The sequence below is a fragment of the Haliotis rubra genome, unplaced genomic scaffold, assembly GCF_003918875.1.
Source record: "Haliotis rubra isolate DU_JTF1 unplaced genomic scaffold, ASM391887v1 Scf409, whole genome shotgun sequence".
NCBI lineage: Eukaryota > Metazoa > Mollusca > Gastropoda > Lepetellida > Haliotidae > Haliotis > Haliotis rubra.
The window spans coordinates 633,335-651,416 of NW_025767090.1; the positions used below are offsets into that span (position 1 = coordinate 633,335).

Consider the following 18,082-nt stretch of genomic DNA (forward strand, 5'->3'; position numbering starts at 1 on the left):
ATGCATCACATCGTGGCCTCATCGTATCGTTACACCTCTACTGGACAGACAATGCATTAGACTGAGTCTCGCGCTTAAGCATGTCAAATATGATAAATGATCAGATTGAGAGATAACCTTCCATTTTCAACAATGGTGAATTGACAATAGCAACAACACAACTGTGTTTTGGCTGTACAAACAGCTGTAATGTTTGCGGATGTAAACACGGTGTGATTTCAGGTTTTCTTCAGTACTTGCACCGAGTGCAACCTGGCTTATAGGTTTGGCTGCACCATCAAAATTTGGTTGCACCACAAAATAATGTCACTGGTTCTAGAACGTAACATAATACTTGTTCAGTAATTTTCATAACAATTACTCAGTATCAGTTACATTCAACAAAACCTGACCCCATTGATAATAAATAGGAATTATTCTGTTTCAATTTTGCTTTACCTTTATTTATAAATCTCACTTATATAATTACTGCAACGTAACTGATTTATGAGTACATAAATGTTTCTGCTTCTAACAAGTTATATGGAGAGAAACATATTACTTCCAGTGGCCTACTTCCCAATTAAAACACACGATGACAGCTATAAGATGTTGGAGGACTTATTGTTACCTGCACCGAGTACAACCTGTTACAGAAGGTAACCTGCACCAGCCATTGTTAACATGCACCAGTGCAGGTAGTAAATAGCGAAATCGCATAAATGATGTTTTTTAATGTTATGTAAGAATATAATTGCTCAGCCAAGGAACATTTACCTCAGTGAAGAAGATTGTTCAAAATGCGATTAGCATTTTGACACAAGCTATGTGTGCTGAATATATTCACATTAGTCTCATAGGCTGACCTAGTACAACTCGGGCTTCTCATTATCATGCAGGGCCCAGTTTCACAAAGCTATCGTAGTGCTACTACTGTCATAAGTCTATGTTACAGTTTAGGAGGTACGACAGTCGCAGCGCTACGATAGCTTTGTGGAATGGGGCCCTGGACAAGCTTGGAAAGACCAACAACTGTGTCACTTGCCAGATCATGAAATTAATGGTTAGAATTTGTTTTCTAATCATGCTACAATAAAAGGCAAGCAAGCAGTATTTTGAACAACAGGTACAAGCTGTACAACTCATTATCGTCTACTGTATATCACAAAATTTTTGCGTCACGATATTTTCGCGAGTGGTGACCACCAGATGTTTTTACATCATGATATTTTTGCGACTTGCCTAATATGGTGTCATTGCATAATTGATGCATTCTAACAGGCTAATGTCAACTTTTTTCATTACATTGTATGGTCAAAGCTCACAACAGGTCATAAGATATCTTAAGATCCTTGTTTAGTATTTGTGAGTACTAAGGTTTGATTTCAAGGAGACTTTTTTAGTTTTGAAAGCATATAATATTAAGGAAGTATTACAGCATACATGTAACCAGCAGACTATTTGAGGCTGCACTATTGTTTGCATACCAGGATGAAAAAAGCATCACATCTACTTCCTCAATGTACAATATTCGGGAATGTATGAATATATGAATCATGCTCCTTGAAGCTTGTCTACAATGGTTACCATGGTGACTGCAACATGTGCAAGAGTGTTGACAGCTTGTATGTAGGTTTTCAATTGTTTCTGTTGCTCAGCTTGAGTGAGTGAGTTAAGATTTTAAGTCACATCGGCAATATTTCAGCCATATCGTGACTAAAGCAAGTTCTAAATATATCAACAATTGAAGTGAAATTATAAAATTCTGCCAACGAAGGACAGTAAAATAACTAGAGTATCACAGATATAGATATAAAACTAGTAATAATCAGCTTGAAACAAAGGCACTAATTACTTAGCTGTTTATCTAGATATTCTGATTTGACACTTTGGGATGATAATAATGATTGGAGTTTCTTTGCCATTTCTGAAGGGGATGAATGGACGGACGGATGGAGTTCAGTTTAGTTTTAAACCGCTTTTAGCAATATTCCAGCAATATCATGGCGAGCGACACCAGAAATAGGTTTTACACATTGTATCCATGTGGGGAATTGAACCCAGGTTCTTGGCTTGACGAGCAAGTGCTTAACCACTAGGCTACTCCACCGCCCCTGAGTAAGTGTGTGAGTGAGTGAGTGAGTGAGTGAGTGAGTGAGTGAGTGAGTGAGTGAGTGAGTGAGTGAGTGAGTGAGTGAGTGAGTGAGTGAGTGAGTGGTGTATCCCTACCATGTCTAGATGGCAGATAAACAAACATATCTAGACATCCAATGAACATAAACAAAACATCCACTGCTTCTTACAACACACGTTTGTCTTTGTTGTTTAACTGCACAGTCAGCAAAATTCCAGCCATGTGACAGTGGCGTGTGAATGATTGAGTCTGGACCAGACAAACCAGTGATTTATATTGTGAACGATCGTCAACGCGGGTACGATAACATGCCATGTGTCATGGAGTCTGACCATACAATCCCTTTTGTCGCATGTAAGAAACATCATGAGTTGTACAGAGCTAAGTCTATCCTGGGAGTTCCACTAGATGTGATGTGTCAGTTATGAGTGAGTGAGTGAGTTGAGTTTTATGCTGCTTTTAGCAATATTTCAGCAATTGTCAGCAATGAAACAGGTGGTACACCTTTAGAAACTGAACTCTATTCGGGTGTACTGCATGCTCAAGGCGTGAAGAGACATTATTGTGGCTGCTTATCAAAAGAAAATAAACTGTGAATAAAAGCGTCCTACAACTAAACACTTTGAGAACACAATAGACCAGACATTTGACCCTTTCTTAACAAAAGGGAAATGATGCATTCTCAAATTGTGAAACTCAACTAATCAACTCCACTACATTGTTGTCCGCCTGCACAATCAATATCTATTTGCTATGGCTCTCAAAGAAATAATTCCAACATTCTTCATACTTTAAGGCCCATACAATATAACACCTGGTACCTCTCAATATGTGACCGACCATCAAAACATTATGGTCATTTTGACACAAAGCATCTTATATTCTCCAAGGTTGGAAACTTTTTCATTCCATCTCAGCAAACGTATACACACACATGATGTCATGCTCAAGACTTCAGTCTTGTCGCAAGTTTTCCTTGACCAGTCAGCGGCACCTACAAGGAGGATTTTCTAGCCACCAAAGTATTCTTGATGAAACGCCGTGTACTAAGGTAAGTGCTACTTTCTATACCGCTACCTTCAAGGAATGAATACACAATGCCATTTAGAAAGTGGTCAAATGTATCATATGTTATATTTGGGATTACACTTTCTCAGTTAAGTACAGAGAAGGATACAAGTTTTTGTTGACATTGGAGGAGACCAAATGGCAAAGCTCAGTTGACTGACTGACTGTACCGAAATGACGCATAGATCGTTACTAAGAAATCTGATGACTGGATTGTCTGGTCTGGACTAGATCCATAGGCTACTGTCACAAGAGGGAACATAAACCCACAAACAAATAAACAAAAGGCAAACAAGTAGTTTATCTCAGTGACAAATAGTACACAAACATAAGGACTATTTTCCCTACCACCATTTTGATGATATAATTACAAAGGTGCTAGTTTCCACACAACTATATTGATTCCATATCATTGTTTTTTGCCAGTTATTACTGTTCTGTAAATTATTACATATGTATCCCAATCCAATGTCAAGGCAATGTACAAAAAGAAATGCTACTTTCCAAAATACAATTCCTAACAGGGGTGGAAATAACCCATTGCCCGAAGTCCGAGTCCACTGTTTTTTCCTGTCGGGCAAGCAAATTTGTATATCACACTGTACCGGTGTTGTGTTGACTTTCCAATGTTAATTATGTTGTTTATTTAAAAAATCAGCAAGAAAACGGTTGGTATAGTGGAAAATTATCAGGGCAATTGACTTTACATGTGCCACTGTACCGGAGTACACTAGCAATTTTAAAGTTATTTCCACCCCTGCCTATGAAAATTCTTGTATTTTAGACCTGCAGTATCTTATGCTCTCAGACAAATATGACATGTTTGTTGCGAGGGTGAACTATTTTCCACACCACTATTTTCACAATGTGACAATTCAGAACAACTTTTTAAACATCATAAGTTGTTTTGATGCACTACTCATGAACTTGTTAGCAGTATAAGACTGGAAGCTAGGAAACAGACACACTAGTGGCACATCATCATTGATACATGATCATTTAGTTCTGATCCATAACATGACGGATGAGTGAGGCTAAAGTGAGTGAATAAAGTTTTACAACATTTTACAAATCAAGGCAGGGGGACACCAGACATGGGCTTCACACATTGAAGCCATGTGGGGAATTGAACCCAGATCTTCAGTGTGATGATCAAACCCTTTAACGAATAGGCTACTCAATGGCCCCATTTGAGAACAAGCCTGAGTTCATCATTACTTTTGTTACATCACATCCTGTTAGCTTGATGCTGGAAAGAAATGCTAAAGGAAGCAGGTAATAGTTGTTTACCTCTTCGGACAAACCAATGTGGGGTGCTGTAAAACCAAGTCTGCGTCTGACTGCGTTTGGTTTTATGCCGCTTTTGGCAATATTCCAGCAATATCACAGCGGGGGACACCAGAATTGGGCTTCACTCATAGTACCCATGTGGGGAATCGAACCCGGGTCTTTGGTGTGACGAGCCAACGCTATAACCACTAGACTACCCCACCGCCCCTGTAAAACCAAGGATCATAATCAGGACAAATTTGATTCAAACTCAGGATCAGTGGATCCTGGTACATCCTGAGAGTGAGTTTGATTTGATGCGGATCCTGGTACATCCAGAGAGTGAGTTTGATTTGATGCGGATCCTGGTACATCCAGAGAGTGAGTTTGATTTGATGCGGATCCTGGCACAACTAGAGAGAGAGTTTGATTTAATGCGGATCCTGGTACATCCAGAGAGTGAAATTGATTTGATGCGGATCCTGGCACAACTAGAGAGAGTTTGATTTGATGCGGATCCTGGTACATCCAGAGAGAGAGTTTGATTTGATGCGGATCCTGGCACAACTAGAGAGAGAGTTTGATTTGAGGCGGATCCTGGCACAACTAGAGAGAGAGTTTGATTTGATGCGGATCCTGGCACAACTAGAGAGTGAGTTTGATTTGATGCGGATCCTGGCACAACTAGAGAGTGAGTTTGATTTGATGCGGATCCTGGCACAACTAGAGAGAGTTTGATTTGATGCGGATCCTGGCACAACTACAGAGAGAGTTTGATTTGAGGCGGATCCTGGGACAACTAGAGAGTGAGTTTGATTTGATGCGGATCCTGGCACAACTAGAGAATGAGTTTGATTTGATGCGGATCCTGGCACAACTAGAGAGAGAGTTTGATTTGATGCGGATCCTGGCACAACTAGAGAGAGAGTTTGATTTGATGCGGATCCTGGCACAACTAGAGAGAGAGTTTGATTTAATGTCAATCTTGGCACAACTAGAGAGAGAGAGTTTGATTTGAGGCGGATCCTGACACAACTAGAGAGAGTGTTTGATTTGATGCGGATCCTGGCACAACTAGAGAGTGAGTTTGATTTGATGCGGATCCTGGCACAACTAGAGAGTGAGTTTGATTTGAGGCTGATACAAGCAATATTCAAACCTTTTCAAAAAGGGGGACACGTGGAATTGATTTCACATGTTGCTATCCATGAAAGAGTTGAACACTTGTCTTTGGCATGATTGGTGAATGTCTTGTCAACCCATCTCACAACCCCAGACTTCTCCACAGTAAATTGCAATAATTGTGAATGCTGGGATCCCATCAAGAAATGCATGTGGAGCAAATTCTTATCAAAAGATAATTATTTGTCAACACATTTGCAACATGATACTGACCCTATTATCTCTTAATGTAAGTGTCATATATCAAAACCTTTCAGATAGCATACAATCCTTTAACTGAACACATGGTTTTGGGAGTACCTCATCTCTTGAAAGTTCACATAAGAGGATAATTTTAAAAGTTTCCATCAGTATCTTCCTTCTTCATATTGAAACATCTCACATATCCCATTGCATACTACAAGAAGGACTTGTTAATGGCTTGTTAATAACGGACAGATCAAATTACCTGGCTACAGCAGTTGTAGAAGAGACGGAGACATATTGGGAAGGTGGGAGGGACTAACTCCTGCTAATGAAAGAGGAAGTATTCTTGGAATTCTACATATTTATGATATTTGACACTTCTGGTTCTGAGATCACTTGTGACGCTGCTTCTTGTTAATACAGTAAACTTTGGATAAAACAAACTCCAGAAACCACCTATTTAGGTTGTTATAACTCTAGTTCCATGGACGCATTTTGACTGATAGTCAGTGAGTGAATGAGTTTAGTTTTTACACCACTTTTAGTAATATTCCAGCAATATCACGAGAAACAGGATTCACAAATTTGACCAACCTGGGGACTTGAAACCCGGGGATCTTTGGCATGACGAGCGAGTGCTTTAACCACTAGGCCCCCACTGCCCCTCTATGATATTCAGCAATTGGCCAGAACCAATGAAAACAGTTCATTATATCTGTCAATTCGTTGTATACATGGTTTACTGCACGATTTGTTGCACCTTCAGGATAACTGATAGCATCACTTCTACAGCTTCAGGATATGATATCCCGTCATTTCCAGCTGATGGCGTCAAATCTGTTTCCTGTCGGTGATATTATGTATACTTCTAAAATAATTTCGTTTTTGGATGTTTCCTGTCTCACCTGCAGTGGCTTGTATATTGTTAAATGTTATGCTTCTGTGGTTGACAGAAGAGGTGAAACAGTATTTCAGACTTTTCAGAATATTAGATTGTCAGCATAATCGACAGTTACATTTTGGGCAGGGATTATGTAGTGCCCATACTGCTGAGGCTGATTTTTTACCATAAATTTAGGTAGGGACATAACAAATATTACACTCGAGTCCTGACGTAACAAATATTACACTTCAATCTCGGGTGAAATTAAAGAAATATTAATGGCAAGTAGTTCTGAAAAATCAGTGGTATGAAGCTCTGTTGCTATGGCAATGACCATAGCTATGAGAACTGTTGTCAAATTCACAGCTATTAGCAGTGTAGTGAGTGAGTGAGTTTAATTTTACGCCGCACTAAGCAATATTCCAGCTATATGGCGGCAGTCTGTAAATAATTGAGTCTAGGGCCCCATTCCTCAAAATGATCGTAGCATTGAGATGATCCTAACTTCCATACTTTAACACAGACTTACGACTGTGATAGCACTTGGAATGTGCCTGGGATTTTTATGTCTTCCAGCAAAAAATTATTTGTAAGTCAATTTAGTACTTAACCCCCTTGATGCTACAGGGACATATATGTCCTTCCCCTTCAACCCTCAATTTGAAGTCCAATAAAAATCAAAATATCCCACGTACACAAATACACTTCACAGTTTCGAATTCTGCGGGAAATTTCCTGTTTCTTGATACCATCCACTATTATTTTAGACAAAGCTCAAGTGTTGAAAATGACCTTCCAAAATAGGCTTCATCGAAAACGTCGCCATTTTTGATACAGTACGGAATCGCGATTCACAGCGTTATTTGCTGTATGTTTTGAAATGTGAAAATCGGATAATTACTGGGAGTATTGAATTTGAAAAATAACATATTCATGATCACTGATATCACTTTTACAAGAAATCGCTAATCATAATTCTGAAACGTTGCCGATGAATCTAGAATCGGTTGGGATGTTTTCGAAAATGCACTTACACGAACACCGTAGAGCGCTTTCCGCCATATTGGATAGTGTTTACAAAATGACGTTTCGTGAAGGCCGGTATTGAGCACCTATTACATCACGTATATTTCATATTCAGCTTCGAAAAATGCATCACTGAATTCCCCATACATTTTAGAATCAAACTGCAACTGGTCTGTGTCACCAATACCAACTGTCTAGATAAAATGAGACGAAACATATTGGGTGTGAAAACGAACGCTGTGCTTGAAAGACTACGTTTGTCTGAAATGTAAACAAAGACAAATTCCTATTTTACACTGCGTAGCATTTTCTGAAATTTTTCAACATTCATCCATCTATCCATTACTTGCAGTGGCTCAATACCTTTGGAATATGCATCGAAAGAGTATCGTAGCAAGCAATAGGAAGTTATAAACAGATACAATGCAATGATTTGACAATTCATAAGAAATTGTCAAAGTTTCCGTGCAGCGTGACGCCATGACTGACGCAAAATCACGCAGAACGACAACGGTAATTATCTGCATTCTGGCTTTTTCTCTTACTTATAGTGAAAACGATAAACACATATAACAATACACAGATAGTCAGAATCATTCTGATTACTTACATCTCATATTTATGGACAAACGATCTCTGAATCAATGGAAGGGTCCTCGCAAAATCCTGTGTACCCTTGTCAGCAAAGCCGTCATTTTGTAAGAAATCGGTCAGCGGTAGTGATGTCATACGTAAACATTGTTGTACATATTAGGCAATTTTCTTTGAGGTGACGGTCGGTTGAACAAGAGTAAACACAATCGCCCAATCCTTCCGATTACACTGTCAGTATTATGGTGTATATTTTGCGTATAGTTCTGATACTTTTCATGAAACTGACTTCAGTATCTACATTTAGCCTTCTTCAATATCATATCATACATGCATATAGGGTTTACGGTGTTTTATTCTTTGAAGGTTTTGATTGTTTGAATCATATTTACATAAGAAATTGACATATTTAGTGCAATATACCATATTCTAAACCTTTACACAAGTGTTAGGAGATCAAACGTAGCCATAACTGCAACTACTTTAGTTCCTATGATGTACAATATTCAATTTATTTGGACTAATATTGCAATTTCATATGAACAGGTTAATGAACGGTGATTTAATTCAACCTTATATGTAAAACTGATAATATGAATGAAAATGATCTATATATGGTATGAAATGTATATGCACACATATTTAAAGGAATTGTCTTTTTTATTGCATAATTTTGTGTCGTTTTATAGACAAAAGAATTATGCATACTGATCGGCCAGGTGCGCATTTGTTGGAAACGTTTTATGGTTCTCTATCATTGTTTTTGATAATATAATCAATTCATATTCGATTAAATAATATTGTGATGACAGGATATCAAACTCTAACTACATTTATAGGGAAATTGTTGAAAAATCTATATACCATCTCATGTGTTAATTCGGACAAATCTTACATCCATATTCTAATATATAGTTCCATATATAAAAAGCTATCTTTTTGCATCTTTCATTGCATAAGTATGAAGAGAAATAGCTACATAATCATAAACAAACAAAATTCTTATCCCAAACAAAATATTCGGGTGTTGTGAAATATTATTTGTATTTACATTAAGTTGATGCCAAACAGGTGTGCGTGTTGTTCACAATAAGATACGCTATCAAACCGTCTAATTGTTGATATATTCAGGACACTATTTAAATTGAAAAATCAGTCATTTTATGTTTTGTCTAAAGAGTGTTAAATTCTGACGTAAAAGCCGAAACCTTTTATACCATTAATGGAAATTAGGGGAGATATATGCCAATCAGCATACCAATGTCGTCTTTTTTCAACGTCGCAAAATGCATAAAACAAACAATGACGTCAACTAAAATGTTGTATTATTTTCAGCAATTTCATTACATTTGAAGATATGGCTAGTATTCTGGTAATAACGATGCAAAATTAGTCACATTACAGCTACACAAACAGGAGAATATGGAAATCTAAGAACTAACTTATATATCGGATAGGGCCATCCAAATCGCTATTACATGCTTTCACATGTAATACGTTGTCATTTTTCTTGTAAATTGTGAAACTGCCAAACTGCATCCGCTCACATTGGGGAACTTTGAATTGGAATAGTTTGGTTCACCATGAACATAAAATAACCAAAATATAGCGTCCGTATCCACAACAAATTACCTCCAAGTGATCTGAGTTACATTGACTTAGTGTTACGCATAACGGAGTTATGCCCCTTATCATTATACGTGTATGACCTCTCTGTCGTCGTTTGACGTCATAGAAGAAAATCCATTTTTGACATTTATTGCGAGTCATTTTTAATGTTGAGCGTATAATGTTATGCACAAGCACATAAACCCAATTCATATACACTTATGTCGTTCAGATATCAGGCTGTATTTTCTTCGCTCACACTTTCCGTAAAGATGCCACATTAAAAAATTTGTAGCACAGTGCTTTTATCGGTGCGCGTTAAAAAGCGGATAAATTTACTGTTTTTTAACGCATAGCAACATGTTGGACATCATTTAGCAGTGTTTATTTCTCAAACCGCTAAGGTAGTTGCACTTATATTTATACCAACGGATAGGAAATTTAATATTCTACATTTCTGTGTAATTTTATAGCCGTACGTAGATCCAGGGAAACATGTTGGACATCATTTAGTAGTGTTTATTTCTCAAACCGCCAAGGGAGTTGCACTTATATTTATACCAATGGATATGAAATTTAATATTCTACATTTCTGTGTAATTTTATAGCCGTACGTAGATCCAGGACCACGCGAGCGCAATTCTCGCACAACGTTCACTTTTCAAACCGTATGAAAATGTGCCGCTGAAAAAAAACTCGGCATCAAGGGGGTTAATGACAACTTATAGAGAGCTTGTTATTTCGAGTGAACAGAGGTGATCTGTGGCTGTCAATGGTTTCACGTCTGAAATCCTTTCCTTTCTGTGATGTAGCAACAGCATCTGTTGGCATCAATACATCAACAGCCTGTAAGCCTCCTTGTCTTTGTCCCATGATGGCCATCTGTTGCAGATGGCTACCTAAGCTGGCCCCAATTTCTCGAAACAAACTTAAGTTTTTACTCAAATTTCAAACTGAGTTTGACAATTGAAACAGCTGAATTTTTAACTCAACTGCATAATAAAAAAAGCCAAACAACCCAAGTAATCTATCCATCAAACTCAAATTGTCGACTATGTGTGAGTTCAATATCGATTTCAGTTCATTCTGGGGTAGCATTTTCCTGCGTTTTCACAAATTTGAGTAAAAACTCTAACTTAAGTCAAAACTCAGACTTAAGTTTGTTTCGAGAAATCAGGGCCTGGTCTCCAAAAGCTAGCCACTTCTTGTGAAGGCAGAATCTTGCATTGTTGCCATACCCAGACAGCATTCGGACGTTGGCCCAACGTTGGCAACGTCTGAATGCTATCTGGGTAAAAATTTCCAGGTGTGATGGTGGAGGTGTTTAGAATTGAGGTTGCTGTAATCAGCTTGAACATAACTAGATGGAGAAACTATTCAGCAGGCAGGATTTTGTACTTTTTGTACATTTAGACAGGTTATCAACAAGTATATTTAATTTGCCATGCTTACATCTTCTTACCCATCAAGTATGTCAGGTATGTCAAGTAAAATAACCAAGCATCGTCCATTAACAGCCTGTGATCTTCTGCCCACTGATGCATCCTCATTGTGATGTTATCCATCAAAGGTGAAAGAGAGTTGGGTATGATGCCACTTTTAGCAATATTCCAGCAATATAACAGCAGGAGACACCAGAAATGGGCTTCAGATATTTGAAAGAAACACCAAAACTGGGCTTCAGATCTTTTAGAGAAATAAACATGACAAGACATGGCATCAAAGACGTCATGACCTTTGCTACGTCTATGATATGTAATAAATGTGTATACCAACTACTCCCCTTATCTGATAACAGACCCACCATTTCACTAGCACGAACACTCAAGTTACACCATATTTAACATGTAACATGACCATATGCAGATATGCAGAATGAAAGCTTGCCATTACAATGCAGGAAACAATTTATTGACGGCCAGATGTTACACAGCATAAACCAACTGGGCCTAGAAATATATATCTGGTCTCCTCAAGAATACAAAGTAACATTTATTCATTCCGGTCCCAGTGTTCCCTGACAGTCTAGCTAAATACCTATAGATCTGGAAGAGTGAAAATGTGCTTGAAGTGGTGAGTTGAAGTGAAATGAGGTCACCATCAAGATTATTTCACTCAAATATTTGTATATATATGTGTGTTTTATACTGCCACACCTAGCAATATTCCAGTGATATCATTGCAACATTTAAAATGTTGAATTAAATATGTTATACATGAGTAATGATTAAATATGAGGTTGGAAATCTGAGAGCACAACCCTGTGAGGAAATGGGAGTCTACCTTTTGTGTTCGCAATATTTTAATTTGACATTAAAAATATTTTTCGAGCCAAAAGCGAGGGAAGTATGTTGCCAACCTTTGCTCGATTTGCTCGCACATAGGAAGACTGGTCATTTCCTCTTTGTTGCGCAGCCCTATTTGGGCTACAGTTTGCCTGTGCTTGACTACAGGACTACCTGGGCATCCCCAGTTATTACAGTATTAATGACAGATTCCATTTGAAAGAGCCCATGTTTCTGTCAATATATGTTTGAAATTAACTCTGCTGTCAATAGCCACGTCAGGACTAGACAGTCAGGGTAGGGTGATACACCACCAAATACAACTTGCACAGGTTGCTAGGCAGAAACATAATATTTGGGACAGCACAATTAGGTTGTGTGGAGAAACTAGTTTTTAGCCTTTGAGATTGACAGAGTGGAGCATGTGGGAATTATGAACATTTTAGCCTCCTTTCGTACTATATAAACTGATTGAAACCTTATTCAAATCTTCCAGCAGACTGGAAGTCAAGTTTTTGTTCATGCTATTATATTACTTGTTACTTCTTAAAACAAGCCAAGGCTTCTGTGGAACAATGCTTATCTGAATATTCACCACTAATGCACCATAAATGAAATTTGGACTAAATAAAATCGATAGCCTAGGTCGCTTTAATAATGATATTCATGTAAAAGAAATGAGTAAAGCATTGATAACCATCTAAAAGACATCCATTTTCCTCCATGTCGCAAGTCAAACTAAGGGAACTACTTTTAATCGAACCTTACCAACACATAGCAGGTTTCAAATCTGCATAATATATGTTTGTTAGTTATTTATATAACTGTTGAAACTATTGATTGCTGTACATACTAATGACGATAATATCAAAATTATTACCAGTTTGATTCTATTTCAAGGCTAACAATTCAAGTACATTGATAGTTCATCATTATACACCAAACAACAAATAACGAACGATGTTCCATCATAGTGTAATTAACTAATCACAGACAGAGCATCATGATCCTATTGGGTCAGTCTCTCTGACTTTGTGGATTGTATGTCGTCGTGTCCCTACGATGAATTGTTGCTCATAATATTTATTAATCACTGGTTTGTCATTTGTCAGGCTCAATTTATAGGAGTGAGTGAGTGAGTGAGTGAGTGAGTATTACGTCACTTTTAGCAATATTCCAGCAATATCGCTGTGGGGGACACCAGAAATGGGCTTCACACATTGTACCCATGTGGGGAATAGAACCCAGGCCTTCGGAATGACGAGCGAATGTTTTGACCACTAGGCTACCCCACTGCCCCCAATTTAAAGGATGTCATATGGGGAGAATATTGTAGAGTGTGTTTGCTCTGTGTCAGCAATGAGACACCATCTGCTTCATTTTCTATGGATTCCTGAACCCCATTGCCAAGAATTGCCCCAATTCCTCTCAAGCTGCTAGATGCCGTCCTTCTGAGTCGCGAGTTTCAAAAGATTTACAAGAAACAGCTTGTGACTCAAGGTCATGACTGGACAACAGAGATGAAGGGACAAGTGAAGAGCCCCAACAATGGGAATGCAGGAATAGGTGCAGTCACACAGATCTAAAGCTTCGCTCTGATGAACAAGTAAAGCAAGATGATAAATTAGCGTGGATATTGTTTTAAGTGGTTTCATTGTTTATTGGGCTTTGTTGTTTTGAATCACTTGAAATCAGAACCACAAAGCATGTTGGCAACTGTACAGTCACCAAATGTCAAGATGGCAATTCATTGTGAATGATATCTTATTACATCGGACACAGAAAAATCAAAATCAATAGACTATTTAACAAGCTGTTTAAAATGGGCAGTTCAACACATTCAAGCTGTCTCCTGTTATTTTAAGCGTGAATTTCAGGCCGCAGAATCTATATTTTGAATTTCAGTGCTGTCAGCCGATGACTACTGAATCAAATGGAATGTCCGATACAAATACAATAGTGAGTGAGTATGTTTGTACTCTGCTGTTAGCAATATTCCAGCAATATCATGGAGGGGGACACCAGAAATGGGCTTCACACATTGTACCCATGTGGGGACCTGAACCTGGGTCTTCAGCATGGCGAGCAAACGCTTTAAACACTGGGCTACCCCTACGCCCTACAAACACAATAACCATTTGACTTTGTTTTGATATCTGCATGGAATGACAAGAAATATTAAAATATTGAACAAGAAATTATCAAAAATTGCTCAAGTACTTCTATTATGATCAGATTATAATTGTACTATGTTTGATCAAAATAACAAATGCTTGCTGGATTGGAGACTTAGGTGTACTCCAGTACATATCCACATGAATCCAATTCCAACTGTCTGACCTGTACAGCATAATGATACACCGATACAGTTTTGTATCCTGATACAAGGCCCATGACACAATACATTAATTACAAGCCATTTGGATCATGAAATGAACAATAAATTACTGTTTTACTCCATAGTATTTCCGGGAACACAAAATCTCCATTTAGCCGATATGTTTCTGTCCTATAAAAAAACATGTAAAATCTCCATATAGCCGATATGTTTCTGTCCTATAACAAACATTCAAAATCTCCATTTAGCCGATATGTTTCTGTCCTATAACAAACATGTAAAATCTCCATTTAGCCGATATGTTTCAGTCCAATATAACAAACATGTAAAATCTCCATATAGCCGATATGTTTCAGTCCAATAACAAAATCTCCATTTAGTAAAATGTTTCTCCATAACAAACATTCAAAATCTCCATATAGCCGATATGTTTCAGTCCAATAACAAACATTCATCTCCATAAGCCGATATGTTTCAGTCCAATAACAAACATGTAAAATCTCCATATAGCCGATATGTTTCTGTCCTATAACAAACATTCAAAATCTCCATTTAGCCGATATGTTTCAGTCCAATAACAAACATGTAAAATCTCCATTTAGCCGATATGTTTCTGTCCTATAACAAACATTCAAAATCTCCATTTAGCCGATATGTTTCTGTCCTATAACAAACATTCAAAATCTCCATTTAGCCGATATGTTTCTGTCCTATAACAAACATGTAAAATCTCCATTTAGCCGATATGTTTCTGTCCTATAACAAACATTCAAAATCTCCATATAGCCGATATGTTTAGCGATAGTCCTGTCCTATAACAAACATGTAAAATCTCCATTTAGCCGATATGTTTCTGTCCAATAACAAACATGTAAAAATCTCCATTTAGCCCGATATGTTTCAGTCCAATAACAAATATGTTTCTGATGATATGTTATAACAAACATTCAAAATCTCCATTTAGCCGATATGTTTCTGTCCTATAACAAACATGTAAAATCTCCATTTAGCTGATATGTTTCTGTCCTATAACAAACATGTAAAATCTCCATTTAGCCGATATGTTTCTGTCCTATAACAAACATAACGACAGTTTTGGGATACGCACGCATTGTGACCCCCCAGAATTGCTACTCCATTACTGTTCACACAAATTCCACTTACTCCACATCAATCCAAAGTCTCAGTGATAATGGCAGTTTCAACCACTGAACCAAATATCAAAATGTCAACCTGATGTGAAAACAACCACAAAACCAATGACTTACCCGTATAACGTAAACATGTTGTTTTGAAGTCACCACTTTTGCAACACAACCAAGTCCCGACCTTGACTATCCTAATTAATAGTCCTGATGTTACAGACCCGGCAGCTTCATTTGAATATTTTCCATAATATACGCTACTAAATTCTGATCCTATTCAAATTCTGTGTGTTCATCTGCATCCTCCAGTAAACTGAATCCAACATGAGCTTAATGTTTCCATTTCTCGTTTGATGAAAGTAATCAACAGTAACCAACAGTAATCAGCGGTGCAATCTCAGTACACTGAGCAGAACTCACGGACAGTGAAAATTATCAATGTCGTCTTAACTGGTAGAGACAGATGAATATTTAAAAACGACAGCATAAAATATTCAACATTTGAAATACCATCAGGAGTATCACTGCTAAAGATCATGGAGTAATTTAGAATCTCTATGGGACCAAGAGAAAATCATTTCTACGTCATAACTTTGTTTCAGCATATATAAGGGGCAGGGGGGTAGCCTTGTGGTTAAAGCGTTTGCTCCTCACGCTGAAGGCCTGGGTTCGATTCCCAAAATGGGAACAATATGTGATGCCCATTTCTGGTGTACCCCGCTGTGATATTGCTGGAATATTGCTAAAAGCGGCGTAAAATAATATTCAGGGGTGGAATAACTTTAAAATTGCTAGTGTACTCTGGTAGAGTGGCACATGTAAAATCACTTGCCCTGATAATTTTTCCACTATACTGGCTGATTTTCTTGTTGATTTTTTAAATAAACAACATAATTAACATTGGAAAGTCAACTGGACACCGGTACAGTGTGATATACAAATTTGCTTGCCCGACAGAAAAAAACACTGGACTGGGGCGTCGGGCAATGGGTTATTTCCACCCCTGATACTCACTCAGCATATATCAAGATCTCTGGTTAAGTTGGGTTAACGCTGGAGTTTTTGTCAATCAACTTTAGTCAACATAATGCACTGCCAGAACAATAGCTCTCTGGTGACATAATGCCATATATGATTCAAATTCATAAATTTTGGTATGATGCATACCAAGGATGCCAAACCCCAATGTCAACTTGTCCAAACATAAGAGAAAATTGGTTTTAAAATTACACTCCCTCACTTACCCTTGCTACCACTAGACTAATGCTTTGTCTCAGAATATATATACAATTTTGATAGAAACAAATTATTCCTTTTAAATTGAAAAGGAGCCCCAGTCAGATGGGAGTTTCAGAACCAGAGGAAATCTAGACTTGCTTCTCGCACACACTGCAGTATGGGCTGGCCAGCAGAGAAAATAATGTGGTTCAGGGCCTGTGAGACAGACTACCAACAGTAAGACAAGTCTCCCAGATGGGGTGTTACCATATATATAGACTAAGGCTTAGTCTCTGAATATATATAATTTTGAAAGTAACAAACAAGCCCATTTATATTGAAAAGGAGCCCTAGGGAGACCAGAATCTAGACTTGCTTTGTTTAGGGCTTGAGGACAGCAGAGAGGGCTTGGCAGTAGGGAAATTAATGTGGTTCAGGGACTGTGAGACAGACTACCATATATACAGTTCTAGCTTAAGCTATGATGGTCAGAAGTTTTTATTGGATGGTGATCCGGCTTGGTGAATGGTCACTGTCTGCAGATGTCATGATGATGATGATGATGATGATGATGACAATGATGCTAATGCTAATGATGATGATGATGATGATGATGATTATACTACCCCCTACGGGCACATCAGAATTCTATTTATTCTTTATGTTCAGTTCCACACATGGGTAAATTGTGTGAATCCCATTTCTTGAGTTATGAGTTATGCTGTGATATTGCTCGAACATTGAGAAAATCAACATAATACCATACATATTCATTCATTTGGAAAATGGTAATTTAATAATGATCTTTTAAAAGAATTTAAAAAGAAATCATATATCCGAGAGACATGTTTACCTGACAGACTTCAAAAATTCTGCTCTCATCGCTAAGTTTCACCTGGTCCCAGCAAAGCCAGCAGCCAAATACAACAACACGCTGCACAATCACTGAACTAATTTACATCTTTCAAGCTTTCATTATACCAGCAGATCAATACAATCATACTCCAGAAATATCGGGTAACATATGCAATGCAGGACTTGTCAAATATTTTTCCGTATCAGGAACAGATGAAATCGCAGGTAAAAACGCTGATATACACAAAACTAATTTTGTATAAATAACACCGTTCTGTCTGGTTCCACCTGATGCAATATTTGAGATCAATAAGC

At 37.8% G+C, this 18,082-nt stretch overlaps 1 protein-coding gene across 4 annotated transcripts in view; it reads right to left on the reverse strand.

Moving 5' to 3' along the window:
- LOC124287951 (serine/arginine-rich splicing factor 7-like) overlaps positions 1 to 18,082 on the reverse strand; it is a 52,465-nt gene that overhangs the window by 14,399 nt on the left and 19,984 nt on the right. The window contains exon 1 of one of the 4 annotated variants that reach the window (XM_046724445.1): positions 17,766 to 17,826. The exons of 2 other annotated variants lie outside the window; for them this stretch is intronic. In XM_046724445.1, the coding sequence (XP_046580401.1) occupies positions 17,766 to 17,794 (29 nt within the window). In that variant the 5' untranslated portion in view covers positions 17,795 to 17,826. Of the gene's footprint in view, positions 1 to 15,817; positions 15,850 to 17,765; positions 17,827 to 18,082 lie in introns of those variants that run through there. One more of the 4 variants, XM_046724446.1, reaches the window with a different exon arrangement.